Source organism: Nicotiana tabacum, chromosome 10, assembly GCF_000715075.1.
Source record: "Nicotiana tabacum cultivar K326 chromosome 10, ASM71507v2, whole genome shotgun sequence".
NCBI classification, from domain to species: domain Eukaryota; kingdom Viridiplantae; phylum Streptophyta; class Magnoliopsida; order Solanales; family Solanaceae; genus Nicotiana; species Nicotiana tabacum.
This window is the reverse complement of record NC_134089.1, coordinates 83,677,689-83,703,162: the sequence shown is the minus strand read 5'-3', so window position 1 is coordinate 83,703,162 and position 25,474 is coordinate 83,677,689. Positions and strand designations below refer to the sequence as shown.

At 39.8% G+C, this 25,474-nt stretch overlaps 1 protein-coding gene across 1 annotated transcript; it reads right to left on the bottom strand.

The window, feature by feature from the left end:
* Window positions 1-19,306: 19,306 nt before the first annotated feature.
* Window positions 19,307-23,951, bottom strand: LOC107762042 (sulfate transporter 1.3-like). Its single transcript, XM_016580351.2, has 14 exons — window positions 23,909-23,951; window positions 23,109-23,439; window positions 22,975-23,023; window positions 22,172-22,379; window positions 21,580-21,754; window positions 21,433-21,498; window positions 21,223-21,336; window positions 20,997-21,113; window positions 20,781-20,907; window positions 20,408-20,694; window positions 20,136-20,326; window positions 19,983-20,068; window positions 19,822-19,898; window positions 19,307-19,732 (listed from the first exon to the last, which is right to left on the bottom strand). The coding sequence occupies exons 2-14, from the start codon at window positions 23,430-23,432 to the stop codon at window positions 19,595-19,597; spliced, it is 1,959 nt and encodes a 652-aa protein (XP_016435837.1). The 5' UTR covers window positions 23,433-23,439; window positions 23,909-23,951; the 3' UTR covers window positions 19,307-19,594.
* Between the last annotated feature and the right edge of the window lie 1,523 nt (window positions 23,952-25,474).

The window sequence follows — 25,474 nt, the reverse complement described above, 5'->3', positions numbered from 1 at the left end:
GTTCCCAAAAGAGAACGTCAGTACCATCCATTGTACTCAGTGAGTCTCAACAACAGGGGGCGAAACCTTAATAACATATACATTATGAGCAAAGGTTCTAAATACATGTAAAACATAAAGCTTATAAGAATAATTCTAAATAATTGCATAATGCTAGTTTATGAATATTCTAAAAGAAATTCTTTTCTTTTTCTTTCTTATAAAAAAAAACTTCACTTTATACTTTGGAAGTTCCAACTATCCTGACTTAATTCTGTCTCAGTCACCGTGTGATCGGCACGGGTTCGATCCCAACGTGATCAAATAGGCGCAATCCACGAGGTGCCACTCACTTCATGGTTCTCAGCGCTCATGTATCATACCTTAGCATGACTAAGTAAATTCTCAGCAACGAGACCCTCGGCTCGTGTGCTCCCTACTTTGGCACAAGTAGTTCAGGAAGTCAACGCCTTGGTCAGGACCCTCGGCATGTACGATGACCCCTTCTCAAAATAAAGAATACTCCCAAAAGTTTTTTCTTTCTAAAACTTTTTCTTGTGACTTTTCAAGTCTAAATCTTTTCTTTATAGAACATCATGTACATGCTCATGCTGGTATCCTTAAATGTAAAGCATGGCATAAGAATGAAATAAACATGTAAAAGTATTTCTAAAGATTCTTTCTTCTTCATAAATTTTCAACATGAAAATAACATATAAAAATAACACAAAAATCTGAAAATTTAAGCACATATATCATAATAAATCATCTAAACTTTTGCTAGAACAATTCTAAATTAATAGGTACTCACTCGCTCCAATTAAGTAAATATAAACTCTTTTAAGCAATTCATCAAACACCTAGTATGCGTGCTTTTATGAGTTAAACCACTTTAGTAAAGGGTTATATCAACTCACCTCAAAACTTCTCGAGCCAATACGTAGACCCCAGTCCAATTTATACCCGTCAAATAATTGATTCTACAATAACTAGTGCATTTGGATTAATTTTAAAGTTTCACACCTAAACATGGGATTTATTGTTGATACAGAGGAAGAAGGAAATTAACTATTCTATTCTTACCTAATACTACTTTAGGATAATTGACAATAGGGAATTTTATATACCTGAGTTCAAGAATTAATGGTTTGTAAAGAACCCTAGGATTTTCCATTGCCTGCGTGAGTAAGTAGCTCGATTTTGTGGCTCCCTGTTTTGTAAGCAACTGAGCTAGCGTTCTGTTTTTTTTCGTCCAGCCCTTTGTGTTATAATAGAGGGGGCGGTGCCTAACCACTTATTCCATCAAATTTAAAAAATACAAACCCAGCATATAATGGTTTTGGCCTTTTGCCTTTTACGTGAATGGTAGTGTTGTTTTCCAACAGCCCATTTTATGGGCTTTAGGCCCCTTTTCCCTTTTTAATTTTTTTTATTTTTATTTTAACTTAACTAATAATTAATGATACCCACTTTTAATAATTAAAAATTTTAGTATTTTTCTAATTGTATATCCAATTTATATATATATATATATATATATATATATATATATATATATATATATATATATATATATATATACATATACATATACTATAGGCAAGCTAAAAATAATTAAAATAGTAATAATTTAGTTCTATAGTTAGCGTGTCTCGAAACTTTTATAAATTTGAGGAGGGTTACAATCTTCCCTCCTTAAAAACATTCGTCCTCGAATGTCGCTAGGGCCTTATTCTTAAGCTAACAATCATCCTTAGGTCCTTGAACCTCTTAAATTTTCTTAGCACTACTCATTCTTCTAAGGGACTCAAAATTTTGGCTAACTCCCTAAATTTTTAAAAATTTCGGCAGAGTTTCCCTAGTAAATTGGACTATCCAAAAAGATTTCCCTGTCACAAATACCACAACTACACCAACAACAGCCAAAGATACCATAACATGCCATTCATAGGCACCATACACAACTCATAAATTAATTACTCACACTCTGGCAAGGAGGTACCACAATAACCAATAAGAATCTAAAGCACAACAACTTTAGCACAAGTAAATCACATTAATGAATTAAATATACTACAACATAAACTAAAGTACTACAACAACTAAGTATAATTTAGGAGGACAGAAACACTTTCTAACTTGTATTTAATAAATGAAATATAACTGTCAAACCAAACTTAGGTTCACATACCTTTTTCCTCAAATAAATATGGATATTTCTTTCTCATATCTTCCTCGACCTCCCACGTAGCCTCTTTTGAATCATGATTACTCCACAAAACTTTTACCGATGCTAAATCTTTTGTTCTCAACTTTCTTACTTGCCTATCGAGAATTTCTATAGGTACCTCTTCATAAGTCAAGCCTTCTTTAATTTCTATGATATCGACAGATATTATATGCGACTCATCATGAATATACTTTCTAAGCATAGACACATGAAAGACAGTATGAACAGAGGACAACTCAACGAGTAACGGTAGCTTATAAGCCACGTTTCCTTTCTTTTCTAGAATTTCATAAGGTCCGATAAATCTAGGGCTAAATTTCCTTTTCTTACCAAACCTCATAACTCCTTTCATTGGTAAAACTTTCAAAAACACCTTATCACCAACTATGAACTCTTACTCACGATGCCTCTTGTCAGAATAAGACTTTTGACGACTCTGAACCACTTTAAGTCTTTCTCTAATTAGCTGAACTTTCTCCAAGGCCTCACAAACAATCTCCGGACCAATCAATGACACCTTTGCTGGTTCAAACCAACCCACTGGAGACCTACATCTCCGTCCATACAAGGCTTCATAAGGAGCCATACTAATGCTGGCCTGATAGCTATTATTGTAAGCAAATTCTATAAGTGGCAAGTGATCATCCCAGTTACCTCTAAAATCTATAACACACGCACGCAACATATCTTCGAGAGTCCGAATGGTCCTTTTTGCCTGGCCATCGGTCTGTGGATGAAAAGCGGTGCTTAAATTGACCTTGGTACCTAATCATTTCTAAAATGCCTGCCAAAAATGCGCCGTGAACTGAGGGCCTCTGTCAGATATGATTGAAACTGGAGTACCATGCAATCGGACTATTTCTTTGATGTACAACTGCGCATACTGCTCTGCGGAGTCTGTCGTCTTTACTAGTAGCAAATGCACGGACTTTGTCAGTCGGTCTACAATAACCCAAATTGAATCATGTTTACAGTATGTGTGAGGTAGACCTACTACGAAATCCATATTAATCATCTCCCACTTCCACTGTGGTATCTCTATATCTTGAGCTAGGCCACCAGGCTTCTGATGCTCGGCTTTGACTTGCTGGCAATTTAAACATTTAGCCACATGATCTGCTACTTGTTTCTTCATGCCTTTCCACCTATACAACTCTTTCAAATCTAGATACATTTTGGTAGCACCTGGGTGGATAGAGTATCTCGAACTGTGAGCTTCCTCCATTATGGCCTTCCTAAGACCATCTACATCAGACACACATAACCGATCATTCAACTTCAAAACTTCGTCACTTCCTAGAGTGAAAGTAGTGATTTCTTTGCTTCTGACTCCTTCTTTTAATTTCACTAAGTACGGATCTTCGTCTTGCTTAGCCTTAACATGCGCAACAAGGGAGGATTGCGCTAAGGCATAAGCAGTTATATCTCCTTCTTTGGTCTCATCCAATCTAATTCCATCATTTGCTAGTTTTTGAATTTCTCGACCCAAAGATTGCCTTTGTATTGCAAGATGGGCCAAGACACCCATTGACTTCCTACTAAGTGCATCTGCTACCATATTAGCTTTGCCCGGGTGATAAAGGATATTGATGTCAAAATCTTTCAATAGCTCGAGCCACCTTCTCTGTCTTAAATTTAGTTCTTTTTGCTTGAAAATGTACTAGAGGCTTTTATGATCTGTAAACACTTCAGAATGCTCGCCATAAATATAGTGTCTTCATATCTTTAATGCAAACACCACTGCTGCAAGCTCCAAGTCGTGTGTGGGGTAGTTCTTTTCATAATTCTTTAACTGCCTGGAAGCATAAGCAATAACTTTTCCATTTTTCATAAGAACACAACCGAACCAACTCTCGAGGCATCACAATACACTGTGAACCCACCCGAACCTATCGGCAAGGTTAATACAGGTGCAATGGTCAACCTTTTCTTTAACTCTTGAAAACTCTGCTCACAAGCGTCTGACCACTGAAACTTAACTACTTTATGAGTCAACTTATTTAGTGGAGCTGCAAGTAAGGAAAACCCCTCTACAAACCTTCTATAGTAGCCAGCTAACCCCAAGAAACTGCTAATTTCGGTTGGCGTTGTCGGCCTAGGCCAAATCTCGACTGCTTCTGTCTTCTGAGGGTTTACTTTTATTCCTTCCATAGATACCATGTGGCCTAAGAATTCCACTGACTGTAACCAGAACTCACATTTTGAAAACTTGGCATAAAGCTTATTCTCCTTCAAGGTCTTCAAGGCTATTCTAAGGTGTTCTGCATGATCTTCCTTGCTCTTAGAGTATACCTAAATATCGTCTATAAACACGATAATAAAGGTATCCAGGAATGGCTTGAAAATTCTGTTCATGAGGTCCATGAATGCAGCTGGAGTATTTGTCAACCCGAAGGATATCACTAGAAATTCATAGTGCCCGTAGTGAGTTCGGCTGTTTTAGATATATCCTCTTTTCTGATTCTCAACTGATGGTACCCCGACCTCAAGTCTATTTTTGAAAAGTACTTTGCACCCTGAAGTTGATCAAATAAATCATCAATTCTTGGCAGTGGCTACTTGTTCTTAATGGTAACTTTATTCAACTACCGATAGTCGACACACATTCTGAGAGACCCATCTTTCTTCTTGACAAACAGGACCGGGGCACCGCACGGTGAAACACTCGGTCTGATGAAGCCCTTGTCAAGAAGGTCTTTCAACTGTTCTCTCAAATCATTAAGTTCTGCTGGAGCCATCCTATAAGGAGGTATAGATATGGGCTGAGTGCCTGACATGAGATCAATGCCGAAGTCTATTATTCTTTCGGGAGGAAGTCCGGGAAGATCATCTGGGAAAACTTCTAGAAATTCTCTAACAACTGGCACTGACTGAAGAGCTGGTGGTTCTGATTCTGGATTAATAATGTGAGCCAAATAGGCGAGACACCCCTTATCGATCATTCGTTGTGCCTTAAGGTAAGAAATAAACTTACCTACAAGCGATGCTGAACTACCCTTCCACTCTAAGACTTCTTCATTTGGAAATTGGAACCTGACTATCTTGGCATGACAATCTAACATGGCATAGCAGGAAGACAATCAATCCATACCCATGATTATATCAAAATCCACCATTTCTAACTCTATGAGATCGGCTTTTGTGTTGCGACCTTGGACTGAAACTATACAACCTCTATAGACTCTGGTGACTTTCACTGACTCGCCAACTAGAGTAGATACTAGGAATGGCTCACTAAGTTGTTCAAGTTCTAGTCCGAGATTAATTGCAAAGTATGGAGTCACATATGAAAACATTGAACCTGGATCCATTATGGCATAAGTATTATGTGAACAGACTAAAAGTATACCTGTAATAACTTCTACAGATACCTCTGCACTCTGACGATCAAGTGTAGCAAACAAACGGGGTTGTCCCCCTCCCTGAGTAACTCGGTCTACACCTCTGCCTGTTCCATGCCTGGTTTAATTATGAGAACCACGAGCCTGAGGTGGTGCAACTGCAGTAGCTGAGGAACTAGAAGGACGACTTGATCCACCACTGAAATTACATCGCAACTTTGGGCAGTTGGCCTTTCTATGACCAATGTCTCCACAATGGTAGCAACCATGAAACCCGAGCTTGCACTGACCTGAATGTTGCCGCTTACATGTTCCAAAAGACCTTGTTGGTGTGAATATTGCTCAGCATGACTCAGGCTATGCGAGGATGATGTCCTAAACTTCTGATTCTGGCGAGACTGGTTTCCATAACTCTGAGAACGTTTGAAGGAAGACCCACCACCTGACTGGTGACTAGACTGAGCTGGTGCTAATGACTCCTTATTAGAGGAATCCCTTCCATCTCCGCTGGATATACCATTAAACCTGCCCGTTGTCCGGGCTTTCTTGTTATGCTCCTTTTCTTCTCTCCTTTGTTGTCTGTCTCTTTCTAAGTGCTTGGCGAACCCCACGACAGAGGAGAAAGCTGTCATTCCTACCGCTGCAGCTGATGTCGTATACTTAATATGGTAAGCCAAACCGCCAACAAACCTGCGAATCTTTGCTTTTTCTATCTTAACCATGTGAGGAGCATGCTTAGCTAACCTTATGAATTCCATGTCGTACTTTTGCACACTTTTATTCCATTGTTTGAGTTGTTCGAACTCTGTAGCCTTAGCTTCCCTATCCTCTTCTAGGATAAAATTAGCCATGAAAACCTCTTCAAATTCTTCCCAAGTAGGCGGACCATTATCTTCATCTCTTTCCTTTTCCCACATCTCAAACCAAGCGTCAGCTATATCTCTAAGCTGGTAAGCAGCTAGCTCCACAGCTTCATCATCAAATACTTTCATCACTCGGAGGGCTTTCTTGACACCCTCCAGCTACAACATCGGATCTTCATCAACTATAGAACCATGGAACACTAGATGACTCAATTTCAAAAATTCATTCACTCTTGAGGACTCAGGATTGTTCTGTCTATTTGATTGAGGGGTAATCTCATCTCTTCTCTCGTTCTGGTTGGCCATAAACGCTTTAAACATCTCCATAGCACTGTTGACAGCATTAAACATCTGACCCACCTCGGGAGATATAGTTGCCTGAGCCGGAGCTGCTGTTGGGGGAAGTACTGGATCCTAGGGTACTGGATCATCATGCTCTACCCCTTCTTCTTGTTCAACCCGGGGTACTTGGACCCCTTTGCAGATTTTCCCCTTCTTTTCTGAGTCGAAGCCTTCTTAGATCTACCTTGATCCACAATAGTAGCGATAGTTTCTTTAGCAGCATCCCGAGTGTCAGTGTCAGAGTTATGAGTACGAGCCATTTTTTAGAGGTAGACTCTACTACACGATCTAAAGTATGATAAAAAAGAGACTTTTCCTAAATGCTTGTAGCCTCCTGTTTATAAGTATGGCACACTTCATACACATAAACAAGAATCTACTAACATGACCTCTTAGACCCTTAGGACTCCATAAACCTGAGGCTCTAATACCAAGTTTGTCACGACCTATTTTGTGAACAAGCCGGGACCGGCACTCGATCACTAAACATGACCAAGCGAATCATCTCTGCTTATCAAATCTATTATAACTCCAAACTTTACATGCAACAAGGCAATACTCTAATCAAATACTTTTGATTAATTTAAACATATAAATAAATCAACTCCAAAACTTTATTCATAGTAATCAATGAAATATTGCTAAGTTATTATAAAAAACATCTGAATCTTAACCCAACGACTATGTCTATAAAGCCTCTACTAATAAACTAACGCACTGCTCAGGACATGAGATTTCCTGGCTAATTCTCTAAGTAACCAAGAATTAACTAAATAAAGATGACTCTAAGGAATACTCCACGAACAAAAGCGGAGCCCACCAATAGCACTGGAAGAGAAGGAAGTCCTAACTCATAGCCTGCAAATCCGGTTCCTACGTTGTACCGCATACCAACATAAGTTCCCAAAAGAGAACGTCAGTACCATCCATTGTACTCAGTGAGTCTCAACAACAGGGGGCGAAACCTTAATAACATATACATTATGAGCAAAGGTTCTAAATGCATGTAAAACATAAAGCTTATAAGAATAATTCCAAATAATTACATAATGACAGTTTATGAATATTCTAAAAGAAATTCTTTTCTTTTTCTTTCTTATAAAAAAATACTTCACTTTATACTTTGGGAGTTCCAACTATCCTGACTTAATTCTGTCTCAGTCACCGTGTGATCGGCACAGGTTCGATCCCAACCTGATCGAATAGGCCCAATCCACGAGGTGCCACTCACTTCATAGTTCTCAGCGCTCATGTATCATACCTTAGCATGACTAAGTAAATTCTCAGCAACGAGACTCTTAGCTCGTGGGCTCCCTACTTTGGCACAAGTAGTTTCAGGAAGTCAACGCCTTGGTCAGGACCCTCAGCATGTACGATGACCCCTTCTCAAAATAAAGGATACTCCCAAAAAGCTTTTCTTTCTAAAACTTTTTCTTGTTACTTTTCAAGTCTAAATCTTTTCTTTATCGAACATCATGTACATGCTCATGCTGGTATCCTTAAATGCAAAGCATGACATAAGAATGAAATAAACGTGTAAAAGTATTTCTAAAGATTCTTTCTTCTTCATAAATTTTTAACATGAAAATAACATATAAAAATAACACAAAAATCTAAAAATTTAAGCACATATATCATAATAAATCATCTAAACTTTTGCTAGAACAATTCTAAGTTAATAGTTACTCACTCGCTCCAATTAAGTAAATATAAACTCTTTTAAGCAATTCATCAAACACCTAGTATGTGTGCTTTTGTGAGTTAAACCACTTTAGTAAAGGGTTATATCAACTCACCTCAAAACTTCTCGAGCCAATACTTAGACCCCAGTCCAACTTATACCCGTCAAATAATTGATTCTACAACAACTAGTGCATTTGGATTAATTTTAAAGTTTCACACCTAAACATGGGATTTATTGTTGATACAGAGGAAGAAGGAAATTAACTATTCTATTCTTACCTAATATTACTTTAGGATAATTGACAATAGAGAATTTTATATATCTGAGTTCAAGAATTAATGGTTTGTAAAGAACACTAGGATTTTCCATTGCCTGCGTGAGTAAATAGCTCGGTTTTGTGGCTCCCAGTTTCGTAAGCAACAGAGCTAGCATTCTGTTTTTTTTCGTCCAGGCCTTTGCGTTATAATAGAGGGGACGATGCCTAACCACTTATTCCATCAAATTTAAAAAATACAAACCCAACATATAATGGTTTTGGCCTTTTGCCTTTTACATGAATGGTAGTGTTGTTTTCCAACAGCCCATTTTATAGGCTTTAGGCCCCTTTTCCCTTTTTAATTTTATTTTTTTTATTTTAACTTAACTAATAATTAATGATACCCACTTTTAATAATTAAAATATTAATATTTTTCTAATTGTATATCCAATTATATATATATATATATATATATTTCACTATAGGCAAGATAAAAATAATAAAAATAGTAATAATTTAGTTCTATAGTTAGCGTGTCTCGAAACTTTTATAAATTTGAGGAGTGTTACATGGGGAGTGGCTCTAAGCTCAATCACTTGGTCAGGTTGTATAGTTCCCGTATCTTTCGTGATTTGATCAAGCTTTATCATCGATCTGCGAGGACATTCTTTTCAAGCATCGATGAGGACAAGGATAGGGGGTGGATGAGCCAGTTTGTCCGAGTGAGGACCTCGGACATAATCCCGGTCAATTGGATGTCATTCCCAGAGGAATGGAATATGCAGCGTAAGTGCCCTTACCTCGAGCATGTTTTATTCTCCTTTTGTCCCCTTTTGAATAATGATCTTCTTTTGATTGTGCAGACACCGCTTGGTACCTCGGCACGATTCCGAACCTATCGAGATGGATTAGACAGTTGAACTCCAATTTTCCTTATATCGAGCGTTCTTGGCGCGATTTGGCCAGAACGTGGTGGCATGCCAAGAACCATGGTATGCTTTTTACCGTTATCTTTGCTAGGTTCCCTTATGAGTATCCTTTTTGGTGGAAAGCTTGATGCATCATGCTTGTGTAGGCATCAGGGATGGAGTTTCAATGAGGCCGGCCCCTGCTGGTGAAGAGGGAACCTCGAAACCCAGCAAGGGTAAGAAGAGGAAGAAGGAACCTTCGACCGAGTCTTCAATTAAGATCGACACCACGGTCTCGGCTTCGGCTGTTATGGCAAGTCCTCGTACCGAGGATTAATGTGATGGTGATGAGAAAGGCCCCTTGGTAAAAAGTACGAGGCAAGGTGCAGATGCTTCACAAGTTGTTGGGCAGAAAGCCGCCGAATCAGGGGTGGTCGATATAGACCAAACCTATGTTGAGGAGACCCTTGAGGAGGGTGCGGGAACAGTCCCCGAGTTCCAAGTCAGACATGGTACAATCTGCGCCAGTGTTCCTGCTGTTGGAGACTTTGGAGGGCCTGAACCTGAAGTTTCTCGGGGGCATGATGAGATTCTTAGAGAACTTAATGCCCTGGATGGCTTTATTTTGGGCCATTCGTACTCACCGGGGGAATTCAGGGATGTATAGGACTCGACTACCGCCAGTATCGGGGCTTCCCATAGGGGGAAGATGTGCTTGAAAACCTCCTCGATGGTGTTGATAGGACATTGACCTCGATGCTCCCATTTCTTTTGAGGAGGCGGAAAGGCTTCAACAGCTGGTGAACATTTTTTGACGCATTTTTGGTGTTTCAAAATTTTTTGCCCTTGTAAATATATTATTGGCAATATAAGAAAATTTTTCTGCTTCAAGTCTTCGAATTTATTCTCAACGCTTATGTAAAGTTAGTCTGTTGAATTTTGACATTGGCTCTTTAGAGCCCATATTTGGAGTAGTCGGGACCCTCAAGATCGGGCACCATCTCGAGATTAGGTCGATAGCTTTTTAGAATCGATGCTTGTAATAACAAAAATTTTTGGGGTCTCAATGACTCCCGGGCACTGTGTGGTAGTATCATTTATGTGCCACAGTTGTGAAGCGACCGGGGTGGTTCCACCGGTACATTTCCCCAAAAATGGCACTGACATGGTTAGAATTAATTGGCCTACAGGATAGGCGAACAGTCGTTACTTGCTCTCTCTCTCTCTATATATATATATGCATTTTCTTATCTCTTATTTGAGGACTCTGTTACTTTGAGTAACTATCCCTCTTATAGAGCACTTTTCTGTGCTAGTTCTCTTACCATTCCAAAAGCTTTCGCCCAAGCCTTTACCTTCCATGGGTGTTGTGTTCAAACCCGTTCACCAGGGAGAGGAGAGTTCTGCCTCCGCTTCGCGCTCGGTCGGTGGTACACTGTCGGTATCTAGTGAGCTACCATCGAGATGCTTTGTCACAAGGAGGGACTTTGCGTTAGAGAGACCCCCCAATGTTCAGGGTCATCGGGAGTATGCGTCGAGGTTTATTTCCTCAATAGGGGAGAAGCACTCGAGGTAGTTAGAAAAGACTGCGGATGGGGAAAAAAAGTGGTACTGTAGGTACCTTCCCCGAAAGAGAGCATCATGGCTCATGTCGAGGGTTTTTTGAACGTATATACGTACCCCTTTACGTTGGTCCCCCTTGATAGAGTCGTGCTCAAATTTTGCAGGAGATGTCGGGTTACCCTGGCACAGGTTCACCCATCATTTTGGAGGATAGTGCTGATGGTAAGGTATTTTGCAGATAAAACCGGGCTTGAGTTCACCCTCAGTCATCTTCTTAGACTGTACTGGCCCTTGCATCATTGAGGCTTGATTACTCTGTGACGTCGATCCACTCGGCCCTTTGTTGTTAGTAATGAAGAAGATGGGGACCGAAGGTGGATGAGTCATTTCGTCCGAGTGCGGACTGTCGATATTATCCCCATAGAGTTCCTTCCATTTCCAGAGAAATGGAATTTCACACGTAAGGGGTACACCTGTGTTCTTGTTATTTTTGCCCATGGTGAAGGCGGACTCTTTAAGTATGCTTTACTTTCCTTTTCTTTTTGCAGCAATCCCATGGATACCACACGAGCTTCCCGACCTGGCGGATTGGTCTTGGAAACTGGAAGCTTGCTTGACTTACGATGAGTGTAAGTGGAGAGATCTGGCCAAGGGTAGACGGGAGGCAAAACATCACGGTACGTGGTGTGTGGCTTGCTTCCTTTGAAAGGTACTTTTTTTAAGTGTACTAACTCCGTCATCGCAAGCATTAGAGATTTTTCTGAGATGAGGCCGTGCCCCCTCAGGGAGGAGGAAGAATCATCGGCTTTGGGGTCGAGGACTGATAACAAACGGAAGGAGTCCTCGAAGGACGAGAGTGCTCTTAGCGAGGCAAGCCCTGCTCAAAGGCTCAAAGAAGATGTATCTGCTGGTCCTGCGGTATCTGAGGCTTCTAGCCTTAGAAAAATGGTTCCTCTCTTGCTGCCATTTTCATTTCATGCCGAAGGTAATTCGAGGGATATAGGTGTTTAGCCGCCGTCCTCGCACCCCGTCGAAGGTACTTCGGGGGATGTTTGAGATCAGGAGTCGCCTAAATCAAGCAGGTCTCGAACAACCGTGTCCCTAGCGAGATATTTTCAACTGGGGCCGGTAAGACCAGGCTAGTAAGTGCACGCTCAACCTTCGAGGAGGCTCAGTGGCTTTGTTCTGCGGTGAGCTTTGGTCGATTTCATTGATCTTCTGATTTTACATTTTAATTTTCTCATTGAGCTTCTTTTTCATAGGCCTTTGACAAACTCAAGTCCGAGCTTCTTCGTTGTGAAGCCCGATTAAGGAAAGCCTTGGATGGGGAGAAATCCCTCAGGCTTCTTTGTGATGAAAGGGAAAAAGAACTGAGGCACCTTCGGTACGAGGCGAATCGAAGCCTGAACTATGAAAGCCACCTTGAGAAACAGGTAACTTTTGCTCCGAGCGAATGCATGCTCCTTCTTCTATCCTTAGGGATTAACATTTTGATACCTCAGTTGCAGGGCAAGGCAGATGATTTGGAACGCCATTGGGGCGAGGTTGTTTAGGCCAAGCATGAGCATAACGAGCTAAGGGCTCAGATAGATGCCCATGTTGCGGCCAAGAAAAATGCTCTGGCCAAGGTTTCTACACTTGAGGTGCAGCTCCGAAACGCTCGTGAAAACAGCTCGGTTCAGACGAGCAAGATTGTAAGGCTCGAGTCCGACCTTTTGGAGATGAAGGCCGAGGTTGTGGACCCCCAGGCTGAAGCTAAAGAGATTCGGCCTAAAGCCGACAAGAAAGTGGCCGTCTATTTAAAAGACGCTGCCGAAGCTCGGGCTGAGCTGAGAGGGGCTTCTGATCGAGAGAGCAGAAGCAATGAATATGCTCGGTGTAAATCTCGAAGTGAAACACTTGAAGAGACTAATGTTAGGGGCTTCGATCTCTCGGAAGAGATAGCGCAGGCCAAGGCGGATGAATACGACGCCAAGTTCCTTTTGTCCAATGCCGAAGATGATGGGGAAGAGGCCGACGGGCCACAGTCCCCAAGGGAGACATAGACTAGGCTTTTTCTTTTTGATTTTTTGTACAGGGCTCTTAGAGGGCATCTGCAAATGTAGCCTTGCATTGTTTCATATATGCATATCTAAAGGAACCTTTCGGTTTTCTCCTTCCACGAATTTCTACTCACTTATGTATGCCTTTCTTTGTCTTGAGTTTTGATGTTTTGTAAACGATTAGCCAGACGAATTGGCCTTTGAGTAAAAACCCTTAGGTTCACGATTCGGCCCTAGGGCTTGTTTGGCTGGCTCGTAGGCTCTTACGCATTTGCCCTTAGGCGCTTTTAGTTAACTGTTTCGGGCTCAGTCTCCGAGTCGAATTTCGACTCAAGCTCATTGACCCTTAAGTTTTTTAATTTTAAGCTGGCTTTTAGGCTCTTACGCGTAGCGTTGGTACGACCTCTTAAGTTTTTGAATTTTTATGCTGGCTCTTAGCCTCTTACACGTAGGGTCGGTACGACCTCTTAATATAGGCTGGCGATAGTGGATTTTACGCGTTTGGTCGGTACGACCTCTAATGCGGGCTAGAGACAGTGGCTCTTACGCGTTGGGTTGGTACGACCTCTAATGTGGGCTTTATTTTTCCCTAGCTAAACACTTTTTTGAAGTTTTTGTGATTGCCCGACTCTTCAACGGTTCGATAAGAACCTCGATTGTGAGCCGTTATGTAGCGATAAATGAGCACCTCGGGAGGTTTTGCTCGATGGCTGAATTATTTTGAAGCCTTTTGTTTGGAGCTGATATGATCGAAGCTCTTTTGCTTATAACGAGGGTAGCCTGATTAACTGGTTCTTTTTGAAGTTTTTTTTGAAGTAATTGAAGGTTTGTGATTTTTTAGCGATGGTCGGGCGTCCTCGAGTCGCGTTAGTTTGGCTGGTACAGCCTTGTGACCGTAGTATTTGTGTTTGTCCAGAGCCTTTCAGTCCTCGAGTGAAGTATTTTTGACGTCTATATCAAGGGTATGCCTTTTTAGGGGTCTTATAAGTTCGGATATATAGCCTTAACTTTAAGATCGGGATTATGGCTTTTGTAAGGTCTTACAAATTTTAACATGCCTTGCCTGAGGTCTTATAGATAAGTTACTTGGTACAAGTATGGTTTATCTTGTTTGAGGTCTTATAGATAATTTACTTGGTACAAGTATGGTTCATGCTTTGCTTGAGGTCTTACAGTTTTGGTGCTGCCTTATAGAGGTCTTATATTGTTGATAATGCATCGTGCAGGTCTTACATTTTCTAGTATTGCCGTATGGAGGGACTTCGGACTTGAGGTTGGCCAATTGGGGTCTTACGGCCTTGAGTTTCTGATTGCTCGATGGGATGATGGTCGACGACAGTCCCCGAGACGTCGAAAGTTTTTTGGCTCTAGAGCCATTCTTTGTAAACTTGGTGTTGCCTCAGTGAGGGCTTACGATTTTGAAGTTTCCGACCCGGAGGTCGTATGGCTTCGAGTTTTTAACATCAGTCCCCGAGTGTTTGGGAAATTTCTGGCTCTAGAGCCGTTTCTTGTAAAAAATAGCAGACTTCTTTGAAGCGTAAAACATTTTGATGGAGGAGGAAATATTCTTTGATTACTTGGCATAAGTATACATGTTTTTGCTGTCAAGGGCTCAATTATTCTATGCAGACATGGTTCATTTGACCGTTTGGCCCGATACATCATTTTCCTACTGAAACCCTTTTCGGCTCATCTTGACTTCTTCGAGAAGGTGATCTTCTGGAGGGATGACCACCCAGATTTTGAGGTTGACTGAAGAGAATCCTTAAACACTTGTGAAATTTTCCTTAGGTAGCATATAGATGTTGCCTCATTAAAAACCTTGTCGGTAAAACCCTTCTTGGGATAAAACCCGATCAAAGGAAAAGAGTGCAACGTATGCTTTAAAACCTTAAGGTCTTCGAGCTAGAGGGCGCTTCGACTATTTTGATCGGACGTCTGCGCAAAGGTTAGTGTGAGATGTAAATATAAAGGGAGATGGTCATACCTTAGTGGCGATGGCGCTTCGAGCCTCGATATGCCTTCAATGTTTGCTATGGGGGTGCGACACAGTCCTTTGCTTGTTTTATTCGGGTATAGCTGAGAATGTGTCTTGTCAGTGCTATTTCACTGTTTGCTTATCCGGTGTCTCCTTCGATGTTGAAGGCGTCGATGCCGGTGCTACATCGTGCACTGCGAACATCTCTCTTGCTGTGTGTTGTTCTCCGTACACGGTTTTTACTCTGTTCTTTGTCGGAAACTTCATCATTTGATGAAGGGTTGATGGTACTACTCTCATGTAATATATCCATAGCCTTCCGAGCAAGGCGTTGTACCTCATATCTCCCTCGATGACATGGAACTTGACATTTTGGGTCGTGCTAGCCACGTTAACCGGGAGGGTGATTTTGCCTTTCATTGTTTTGCTCGCCATGTTGAATCCGTTGAGGACTCGAGAGGCGGGCACGATCTGGTCGAGCAGTATGAGCAACTCCACGACCCTTGACTTGATAATATTGGACGAGCTACCTGGATCAACAAGTATACATTTAATTTGAAATGTATTTACAAGAAAAGAGATTACCAGTGCATTGTTATGAGGCTGAGATAGGGTCTCGATGTCCTTGTTGCTGAATGTAAGAGCGTCCTCGGGTATGTAACCTCGAGTTCGCTTTTCCCTGGTAATGGATATTTTTGTTCTTATGATAGTGGGTTCTTGTGGGATGTCGATTCCTCCCATGATCATGTGGATGACATGTTGCGGCTCATCTGTTTCATTCTTCATGTTCGCCTCTTTTTCCCGGAACTGATTTTTGGCTCAGTCGTTGAAAAACTCCTGGAGGTGCCCTTTATTGAGTAGCTAGGCTACTTCTTCTTGGAGCTATCTGCAACCTTAGGTTCTGTGATCGTGTGTGTCGTGAAATTCGCACACTAAGTTGGGGTTCCTCTGTGATGGATCTGATTGCACAAATCTTGGCCACCTGGTATCTCTGATTTTACTGATGGCAGATACGATGTTTGAAATGTCAACGTTGAAGTTCTACTTCGATAGGCGGGGTGCCCCCGTCGTTCCTGTATGTCGGTCGAATCCGACTCTGCTCACGAGTCCCCGAGGATTTTGACCTCGGTCTATTCTTCGATCATTTCGGGGTATGTTACGCCTTGGGGCGTTTCTTTTATCTTCAGTGTATGGTTGGTACCTTTCCTTATTTGGCTTTGGCTCCTTTTCCAAGAGTCTGCTTGGATATACCGAGCCAGGACGAGAGGGCTCCCAATTGGTCGTCCTCGACCCTGATCTTTGATTGGTATCGTTTGTGGACATCCGACCAGGTCACGATGGGATATTCAACCAAATTTTACTTCAGCTGCTTCGAAGCCACCGAGCTTCGTTCATTCAAACCTTGGGTGAAATCCTGCACTGCCCAGTCATCGGAGATTGGTGGTAATTCCATCCGCTCCATTTGGAAGCGAGATACGAACTCCCGCAACATCTTGTTTTCTCTTTGTTTGATTTTGAAGACGTCTGATTTCCTTGTAGCCACCTTGATGGCACCGGCATGTGCCTTTATGAAAGAATATGCCAGCATGGCAAATGAGTCTATTGAATTCGGAGCTAGTTTGTGATACCACATCATGGCCCCTTTCGAGAGTGTTTCCCCGAACTTTTTTAGCAGGACGGATTCGATCTCGTCGCCCCTCAGGTTGTTGCCCTTCACCGCACAAGTGTAAGCAGTGATGTTCTCGTTGGGGCCCGAGGTCCCGTTGTACTTCGGAAGGTCGGGCATTCTGAATTTCCTCGTGATGGGCTTTGGAGCAGCATTTGACGAGAATGGCTTTTGCACAAATTTCTTTGAATCAACACCCTTCAGGATCGGGGGTGCGTCCTGGATCTGATCGACCCTCGAGTTGTATGTCTCTACCTTTTTGTCGTTGGATTCTATCATTTTTTTGCCCGATTCAATCCTTTTGTGAGGTCCTCGAGCACCTTCATAATAGCAAGGTCGGCTGTTGACCAGTTGTTACTCGATCTTTCTAGTACCTGTTCGGCTTGAGAAGCCGTTTTCGGTGCTGCTGCACTTGGAGTTTTTTGGTGGCGTTGCAGTTGAGCAATTGCTAGTTGTTGTGCCTGCAACATCTCAAAAATAACGTGAAGGCTAACCTCTTGTTACTCCCGAGCTGGGGTTTTCTGGGCTTCTTGTTGGTCTCCTTGGCATACGCTCCTGTTAGTGTGGGAGCTTATATCGACGTGTTGGGCATCGCATGAGACCACATCCGCAGGGATTGGCTCTGGTGCATCCTCAGGGTTTAGTGGTGGTACGCCAATACCTGGAACAGCTATACCATTCTCTCCATGGTCTTCAAGACCGTTGTTTTCATATGAATTCACTAAGTTAGACATTTTGACCTAAAATCAAAGATTCTTGGACAAGAAAAAGCGTGAAAGATAACTTGCGTTATGTAGTAAACCAGCAAGAAAACAATCACTGTTATTTTTAGCCCCACGGTGTGCGCCAAACTGTTTACCTTGAAAATGATAATTACAATTAGATTTGATTTTGTGATTCTAAAAATACGTGATCTATTTTTATGTCAGTTGTTAGGTAATAGATGCTAAGTATGAAACTAGGAAAATAAGATAAGAACTTGCGATTAGTGTGTTTGAGAAAACCGAGTGGCTGAGAATTGCGGCCTCGAGCCTGACTATACGGGACCTTGAGGTCGAGCTCGATACTAAGTTAAGGACAGCTGATGAAGGACTAATAGTTTTGAGAGCTTGATAAAGGCTCTTTATGGTCAATAACGAGCACTAAATGAAGAACAATAAATAGAATACAATAAATGTAAGAAGTGAAATCAAGAGAATATGTTTGAGCTAGAGAGAAGATAATGTTCTTGTATTGAATGTTGTGGGTGATATTCTTGTGTTTTACAAAATGAAAAAGACCCCTTTTATATATGAGGGGAAATCCCAACATAATATAAATGCATTCATTACAAAGATATATGACTAGTACAACTATTTAATGCCACGGTACGGGCTTGTACTAGCCTAATAGGCTTGGTCAGCTTTAGTCACGTGCCTTGGGAATCTCCGACTCGTTCATCATAGCCACATATTTACTCTGCTCCGAGGTCGAGCATATTGGAAACCCTCGGGGTCGGGCCTCGAACCTGGCCTCGAGCCGTCCGAAAATGGGCTGAGGGATATCATAATGATCATAAAATCGGGCACTCCGATTTTAGCCGTATACAAGATCAAACTATTGTTTTCTCTTTCTCATAATTTTATGTATCTAAATAAGAACGGGAAGCTTTAGACATAATATAGTAATAGAGAAATAATTACTCATTAAAATTGAAAATTTTTCCTATGCGGGGCGGGGCAATGCGGGTCGAGGCGGGGCGGATTAAAAACTGAACCTGCACCGCAACCGTCCTGCCCCACCCCACTGCCATCTCTACCCATAATGTTTAATAAAAAAGACAATTCAATTCACATGCTTACTACATGTATTTTTCTGGCCTAAAAATTAGAATGAGTTCTTGCAGTTGGAATATCTCGTTATGATTGCGAATTACATGTGATGAACCAACTCTGATCATAACTGAAAATAAGATGTTAAGTTACTACAGTGAGCATAGATGGGGAACTATATATGAGCAAAACTAAAAGTGAAGGATTAAGTTACTTTCTTGGCTGTATACGAGGGACTAAATTCAAGTGGAAAGTTGGGGAAGAAAGTAGTTCCCTTGGAAAAGATTCTATCCAACCACATATTTCTCTACAACTAACTTGTTACGATGTCACCTCAATTAAAGACCCCATTATGGTATGCACCAATAAGACCATAACCTCCCAGATTCTAGACCTATGAGTTAACTTTCTCGTATGAGCATTCGATACATGTGTAAATCCCTGGGAGAGTGAAACACTTGATTGAATCTTCCTTTTTTTGTTTTGTTCCAAAGTGCCAAACTTATGGAATTATGGAATCTTATTTATGTAGTGAACCAATTAGTTAACAAACTAACTAAACTAGAAGATATGGTATTGATAATTCAACAACAATACTATGAAGTTTACATGTTTTTAGGTTGCATAACAGATCATTAGAAGTCAAACAAGAAAGCATATTGTGCATTACTCAATCTTCCAACACATTTCTCATACCCAAGTCAACACACCAAAAATACAAGGTAAATTAGTTATGCAGTACTCTCTCTAAAACATTGTATGTGAAAGAAGTACCACCAAAGGAATACATGGAGTTGAAAAAAATAAAGCAAATTTACAAACCCCCCCTCAACCATCATATAGACACCTTGAACTTTCTTAAGTTAAACATGTGATTCTTTGATACTAACATAGTTCTTTTGTAAGTGTTTTTACTGTATTTGTCAAGATTCAGGGCTCCATTTTTGGGGCAAATGTCATGACAGCATCTGCCACAGTGAGGAAAATGTTGTCTTCTCCAATCATGTCTGGAAAACCAGATGCATGAAGCTTGTCATTTACCAGTGGCCCTGGATTTGCCAGAACAAGCTGTAAACATATCAAAAGTGTACATAAATATATTAGCCCTTCAAAAAGATTGGTACAAATGTAAAATTTATATACTATTTTTAGCTTACTTGAACATCTCTTTTATGGAGGGACTTAAACAAATCCTCTAAGGAATGAATTCCACTTGTATCTATATCAGTAACAGCTGCAAGAGAGCAAGAATCAAGTTACTCAATGAAAACCTCAGGGACAGAAAATTCGAAGAATATAGTTTTTGGAAATTCCTTACGCGACATTTCAACTATCAAATACTGGATCCTTTGTTGGTTAGTTTCTTTCAGCATTTCGTCTTCATCAGTTAGCCATCTTAGTATCCTGCAAAACTTTGATTTTAATATGAATCCAACTTATATCGTTAAGCTAATGAAGTAGCAATTAGTACCTGTCCCTCATATAGTTGGAGTTAGAAAAGTAAATAGCAGAATCAACTCTCACAATAAGAATTCCAGGGACCCTTGTTGCTTCTGGATATTGCTGTATATTTCTGTATACAGTAGTCCTAGGGACCTTCCCAAGAACAGCAATCCGAGGCCTTGTAACTTGGAGGAGGATTTTGGCAAATGATATAGCAACCTAATAAATGATAATGTTGCCTTAGTATGATGCAATCAATCCAAGAAATTAAGATAAAGAAGAATTGTCCAGCTTTTTTACCGCGATCAAGAGACCTATTTCAACAGACTCGAAAACCACCCCTAAGAAGGCTCCCATGCAAGCAACAAAATCAAACTTATCAATCTTATATAGGAGTTTCATTGCATCGATATCTATCAACCCGATAACTGCAGATATGATGATGGAAGCCAATATAGCATTCGGCGTGTACTTGAACAATGGTGTGATCAGTTCTAAAGTTAGTAACACGACACAAGACATGATAATGTTTGAGACTGCCGTATGGCATCCAGCCATATAGTTGACTGCTGAACGAGAAAAGGATCCTGCGCAACAATTTCAAGTTCATTCGCAATCAATTTACTGAGAAATTTACATAGCATAGACTTGTTTCGCTGTGGTTTGCACCTACCTGTAGCCACATAGCAGGACGTCATCGAGCCAACTATATTCATTGTTCCTAAAGCTACCATTTCCTTGTTTCCATCCAATTGGTAATCCTTCAATGCTGCAAATGTTCTTCCAATAGCAGCAGCTTCCTATAATTCAATAAGTTTGTACAATAAAAATAAACTTTTTGATGCCTGGCCTAGAAATTACTATTAATGTGATGCGAAGCATAACTTACAGTTAGTGCGATCAAACCAGAAATTGCACCAATTTTGAATCCTTTGGTTAAATTTTCACCACTGAAATAAATTTTCTTCAGTGATGGTGGATTGATCCCTTGTTCGATGTGTCTTACCTTGATGTTATAAAAAGATCAAATGTAAGGCACAAAAGAAAGAAAAAAGATAAAAATAATATTGCAATAACATGAGAATTAAGAACTATGATAATATAAAAGAACTCACAATTTGGACACCATGTTTTTCAGCATGGAAGATAAACACAAAGAGCGTCGAGAGGATAATGGATATCATTGGAGCAATTGCAGGCACCCAAAAGTATTTCTTGTTCTTTTTTCCCTGTTCAACAATAAAAGGCAAACAAAAAGCAATAATAATTGGCATCAGATCAACCATGATGGTAACATAATTATCTGTACTTATTTTGATTCTTACGATAAACTTGGCGACTAGAAGGAAAGCCAAGAAAGATACACCAATCACAATAGTCTGCCAGTTCCACTGATCCAAAAGAGAATGATAGTTAGCTCTATTAACAAGTTGAAAAAAACAAAAAAGGGAATGCATTGAGATTTGTCTGACCCCATGATGTGCTGCAGCAAAAACTGATTTCATAACAGAAACAATATCAGTTTCCTTTGTGAATTTCTTTATGCCAAGCAGACCTTTCAGCTGTTGAAGGCTGATAGTAATGGCTGCTCCAGCCATGAAGCCGACTATCGCAGCATGAGACAGAAAGTCAATTAAGAAACCCAACCTAATTAAAGAGAGAAAAAAAAAAAAAGAATACAAGTCAGCTTATTCTAGTGCTAAAATGCCTTGTGGAAAGAATTGAGATTAGTAACATACATGTTAAAGCATGTAGCCTATATCTAATATTATTTCTATGTATCCATTTGTATGTAACATCTATTTGGACAGTCAAACAGTTTTCTCTTACTATGAACCTTTTAAGGATAACAATTACTAAGCTTCAGTTGAATTCAGCTATATGTATCTTCACTGGAACCCTTATAGGACTATTTATGTACCTGTTTTACTATGGCATTTTAGTTGAAACAGAATACAGATTCAACGTCCTAATTTACACCGAAAATTAAAAGGTCTGACACTCATAATCTGAGCCCCTTCAAGGAATAGTAATTGTTGCATATTCAAGGAAGCAGAATATAACCTGAAAAATCCAAGAATGAACTGAGTAATGCCTGCAAAAAACGTAGCAGTGAAAGCAAGGCGCTGATACTCGAGTTTTTGTTTAACAGGATCTAACTCTGCCTGAAGCATGCTTCCAAGCAAGAGTGACACCACAGCAACTGGCCCTATTGCAATATCTCTGGAACTACCCATGAAGGCATAAACCAAGGGTGGCACAAAGCTACTGTCTGTAATAAGCAAAATGAAAATTAATCTTTCAACCTGATAGTAATAAAGAAGGGGAGCACCAGAGGCAAATCCAGAATTTAAAGTTGGTGGATGCCAAAGGCGGATCCAGGATTTAAAGGAAGCGGGCGCATATTTGCATTCAACCAGAATTTGCTTTGTATATAGGGTGTCACTACTAATATATTACTAATTTTTAAAGACATGTACAAGTAGATATAGAGTTTTTACCAAACTTCACGGGTGCACCACTCATTCTATTAGGTCTGCCTCTGGACTGGGTGCTCTTACTATATTTATATATTTTAGTATATATTGGTGGAGCCAAAAGTAATGAGTTTAGCTGAACCTACAGAATCCCGTTCTAAATCTGCCTCTTGGGGGTAGGGCTAGAGGCGGATGGAGCTACTATATTGTGGTTTCAACTGAATCAAATAATTACAACACATATTATAGATATCTAGTGAAGAACAACCAAAATTTCAACATATATTAAACAATGAACCCACAATTTCAAACACAGGATGAGTTAGTCCGTCAAGTTTAAATTCAGAATCCGCCACTGATTAAGGATGGTAAAAGGGAGAGTGAACTTACATAGCCCATATTGAGGATCCAAATTTGCAAGTTTTGCATAGCCAATATCCTGAAAGGCCAAGCTTAGAAACATTAATCAATTAACATGGCAACAAAAAACACAAACTCCAAATAATTAATGACTAATTATTTACCTGAGGGATACACAAACTGGCTATAGTAAGGCCAGAAATAAGGTCACCTTTAAACTTGGAGAAATTATAAGACCTTCCCCAATCAAGAATGGGAAAAACAGCTTGAATGCCAAGAAGCAATTTCTTTGTCTTAGATTGGTCCTTAAAATGTCTCAAAGGATCATCATGAAAAAATGTTTCCTTAACAGTTTCAGTAATTTCCTTGAGTAAATTTGGTTTTGGAGGAACTCCAACTTTGTGAACATAAGGCAAGTTCCTTGAGGAAGCCACTCTACTTATGTCTGTATCCATCTCCCCAGAATAGTCACTAACACGATGACTCATTCTTTACCTACAAATATACAAACGGAGGATGAATAAATTTTCATACAAGAAAGGACAAGCAATTAAAATAATAATCTACTTTGGTTTTGTCAACCTTGTGGGACGACAAAAAATTTGAATTGTGCTACGTTTTATTCACAAACATTGGTTCAGTCTAATAACGACGCTCCAACATAGACTCCAGGGGGGTCGATGGAACCAGAGGCGAAACCAGGATTTGAACGTGTACTTTTTTGATTCAATCAAAATCCGCTTTGTATATAGGGTGCACACTATTAATATATCACTATTTTCTAAAGACATATTTATGTATGCATGGGTAATATTAGTAAGTTGTGAACCCATAATTGAAAAAGTGAGAAATGGATGAAAAGTCCCGTTATGTTGGATCCACCACTACTTACCAAGAATGCAAAAAAGTTTTTAAAAGTATGCATTTATCTAGGAATTAAAACAAGCACGTCTAAAAAATGTACCTAGGGAAGAAGGATGATGAGGAGTTTAGCAGGAGAGATACTTACGAAAAGGGAAAAGGGAACTGTTGCTTATATAGGAGTTTTCAAAAGTCAACTGTTGTATTGATTCAAGAATACAAATGAACTTGGATCGTATTTATTCCAAATACAGAGGGCCGAAAAAAGGGCTGACCCAAGATTTTAAGCATTTAAACAAATGCAAATTTTGATTTATTTAATACACAATGATTGTATGATATACAGGTAATCTAATATAAACTTTATCTTGGGTGATTAAACGATAGCAATGGCCTCCCCAGAGTATTGACTTAAATATTTGAGTTATATCTTCAACTTCAATTGGTATATAATACTCCAAAAAAAGTCTTCTCTGGCTTGTGACAAGATAGTTTATTTTACAATTTACATTCTGGATTGGATAAAGCTAGACAACTTCGGTTGGCCACGCCCGAAACTGAAATAGTGTCATTTTTGGCACAAAATAAGTTTCTATGGTTTAAAAAAAGTTATATTTTATACATAAAATGCAGTATAATACTGTATTTTACTTTAACGGAAAGTTAGCCGTTAAAGTTAAATGCAGTTTTATACTGCATTTTATTAAAAAAATAATTCTTTTATAGGAAAAGGCATTAAAATACTGCGTTTTCCTTAAACGCAGTATTGTACTGTGTTTTCCTATGAAAAAATATAGGCCCCCTACTGCGTCCCTATATTTTATTATAGGAAAACGCATTACAATTGCGTTTAAGGAAAACACAGTATTGTAATGCGTTTTCCTATAATAAAATATAGTGCCCCTTCTTCTTCCCCACGATCACGACAGATCCATTTTTTAAAAAACAATCCCCACCACTGCTGGTCCCTCCCCCCCCCCTCCCCCCGCGAATTAAAAAAAAAATTTGGGCCCCACCCGTCACACAAAAAGCGAAGAGTGTAAGTCCTGCACACAGCACAAGCCTTGGATTCCTTCTTTCGGGTTTAAAAATTCGATTTGGATCTATTTCGAAAAACTTAAATCGAGATATTTCGATTTTGTTTATGTCGAAACCTGTAGAGCATATGCATATTTGTTTTGTTAAATGTGTTTCCACGTTGATTTGTGCTATGTTTGTGTTTAAATTTGTATGTTATTTTTACCCGGATTGAATTATTAGCCTTGGAACAAAAAATAGTTAAGACTTGATAAATAATTTTTATTGTTAATGTTATGTTTTTATTTGCTTAAATAATAAATAAATATTATTTATTTAGTTTGTTGTTTATATGTATGTTATGTTTGTTGTTTTTATATATAATAGTGGCCTTTTAGCGTAGTATAGAGCCTTATGGCGTAGTAAAATATAGAGCATTTTAGCGTAGTAAAATATAGAGCCTTTTAGCGTAGTAAAATATAGAGCCTTTTAGCGTAGAGTCTCTGTAGTTTAGGTATGTACTAACTACAAACTCTATCCAATTACACTTTACAAAATTAATTATTTAATTTATAAAAATAAACTTACAAAACTAACAAATTAATATATGTTGTCAAATTAACTCAAATATCGAGCATTGAACCCATAGATA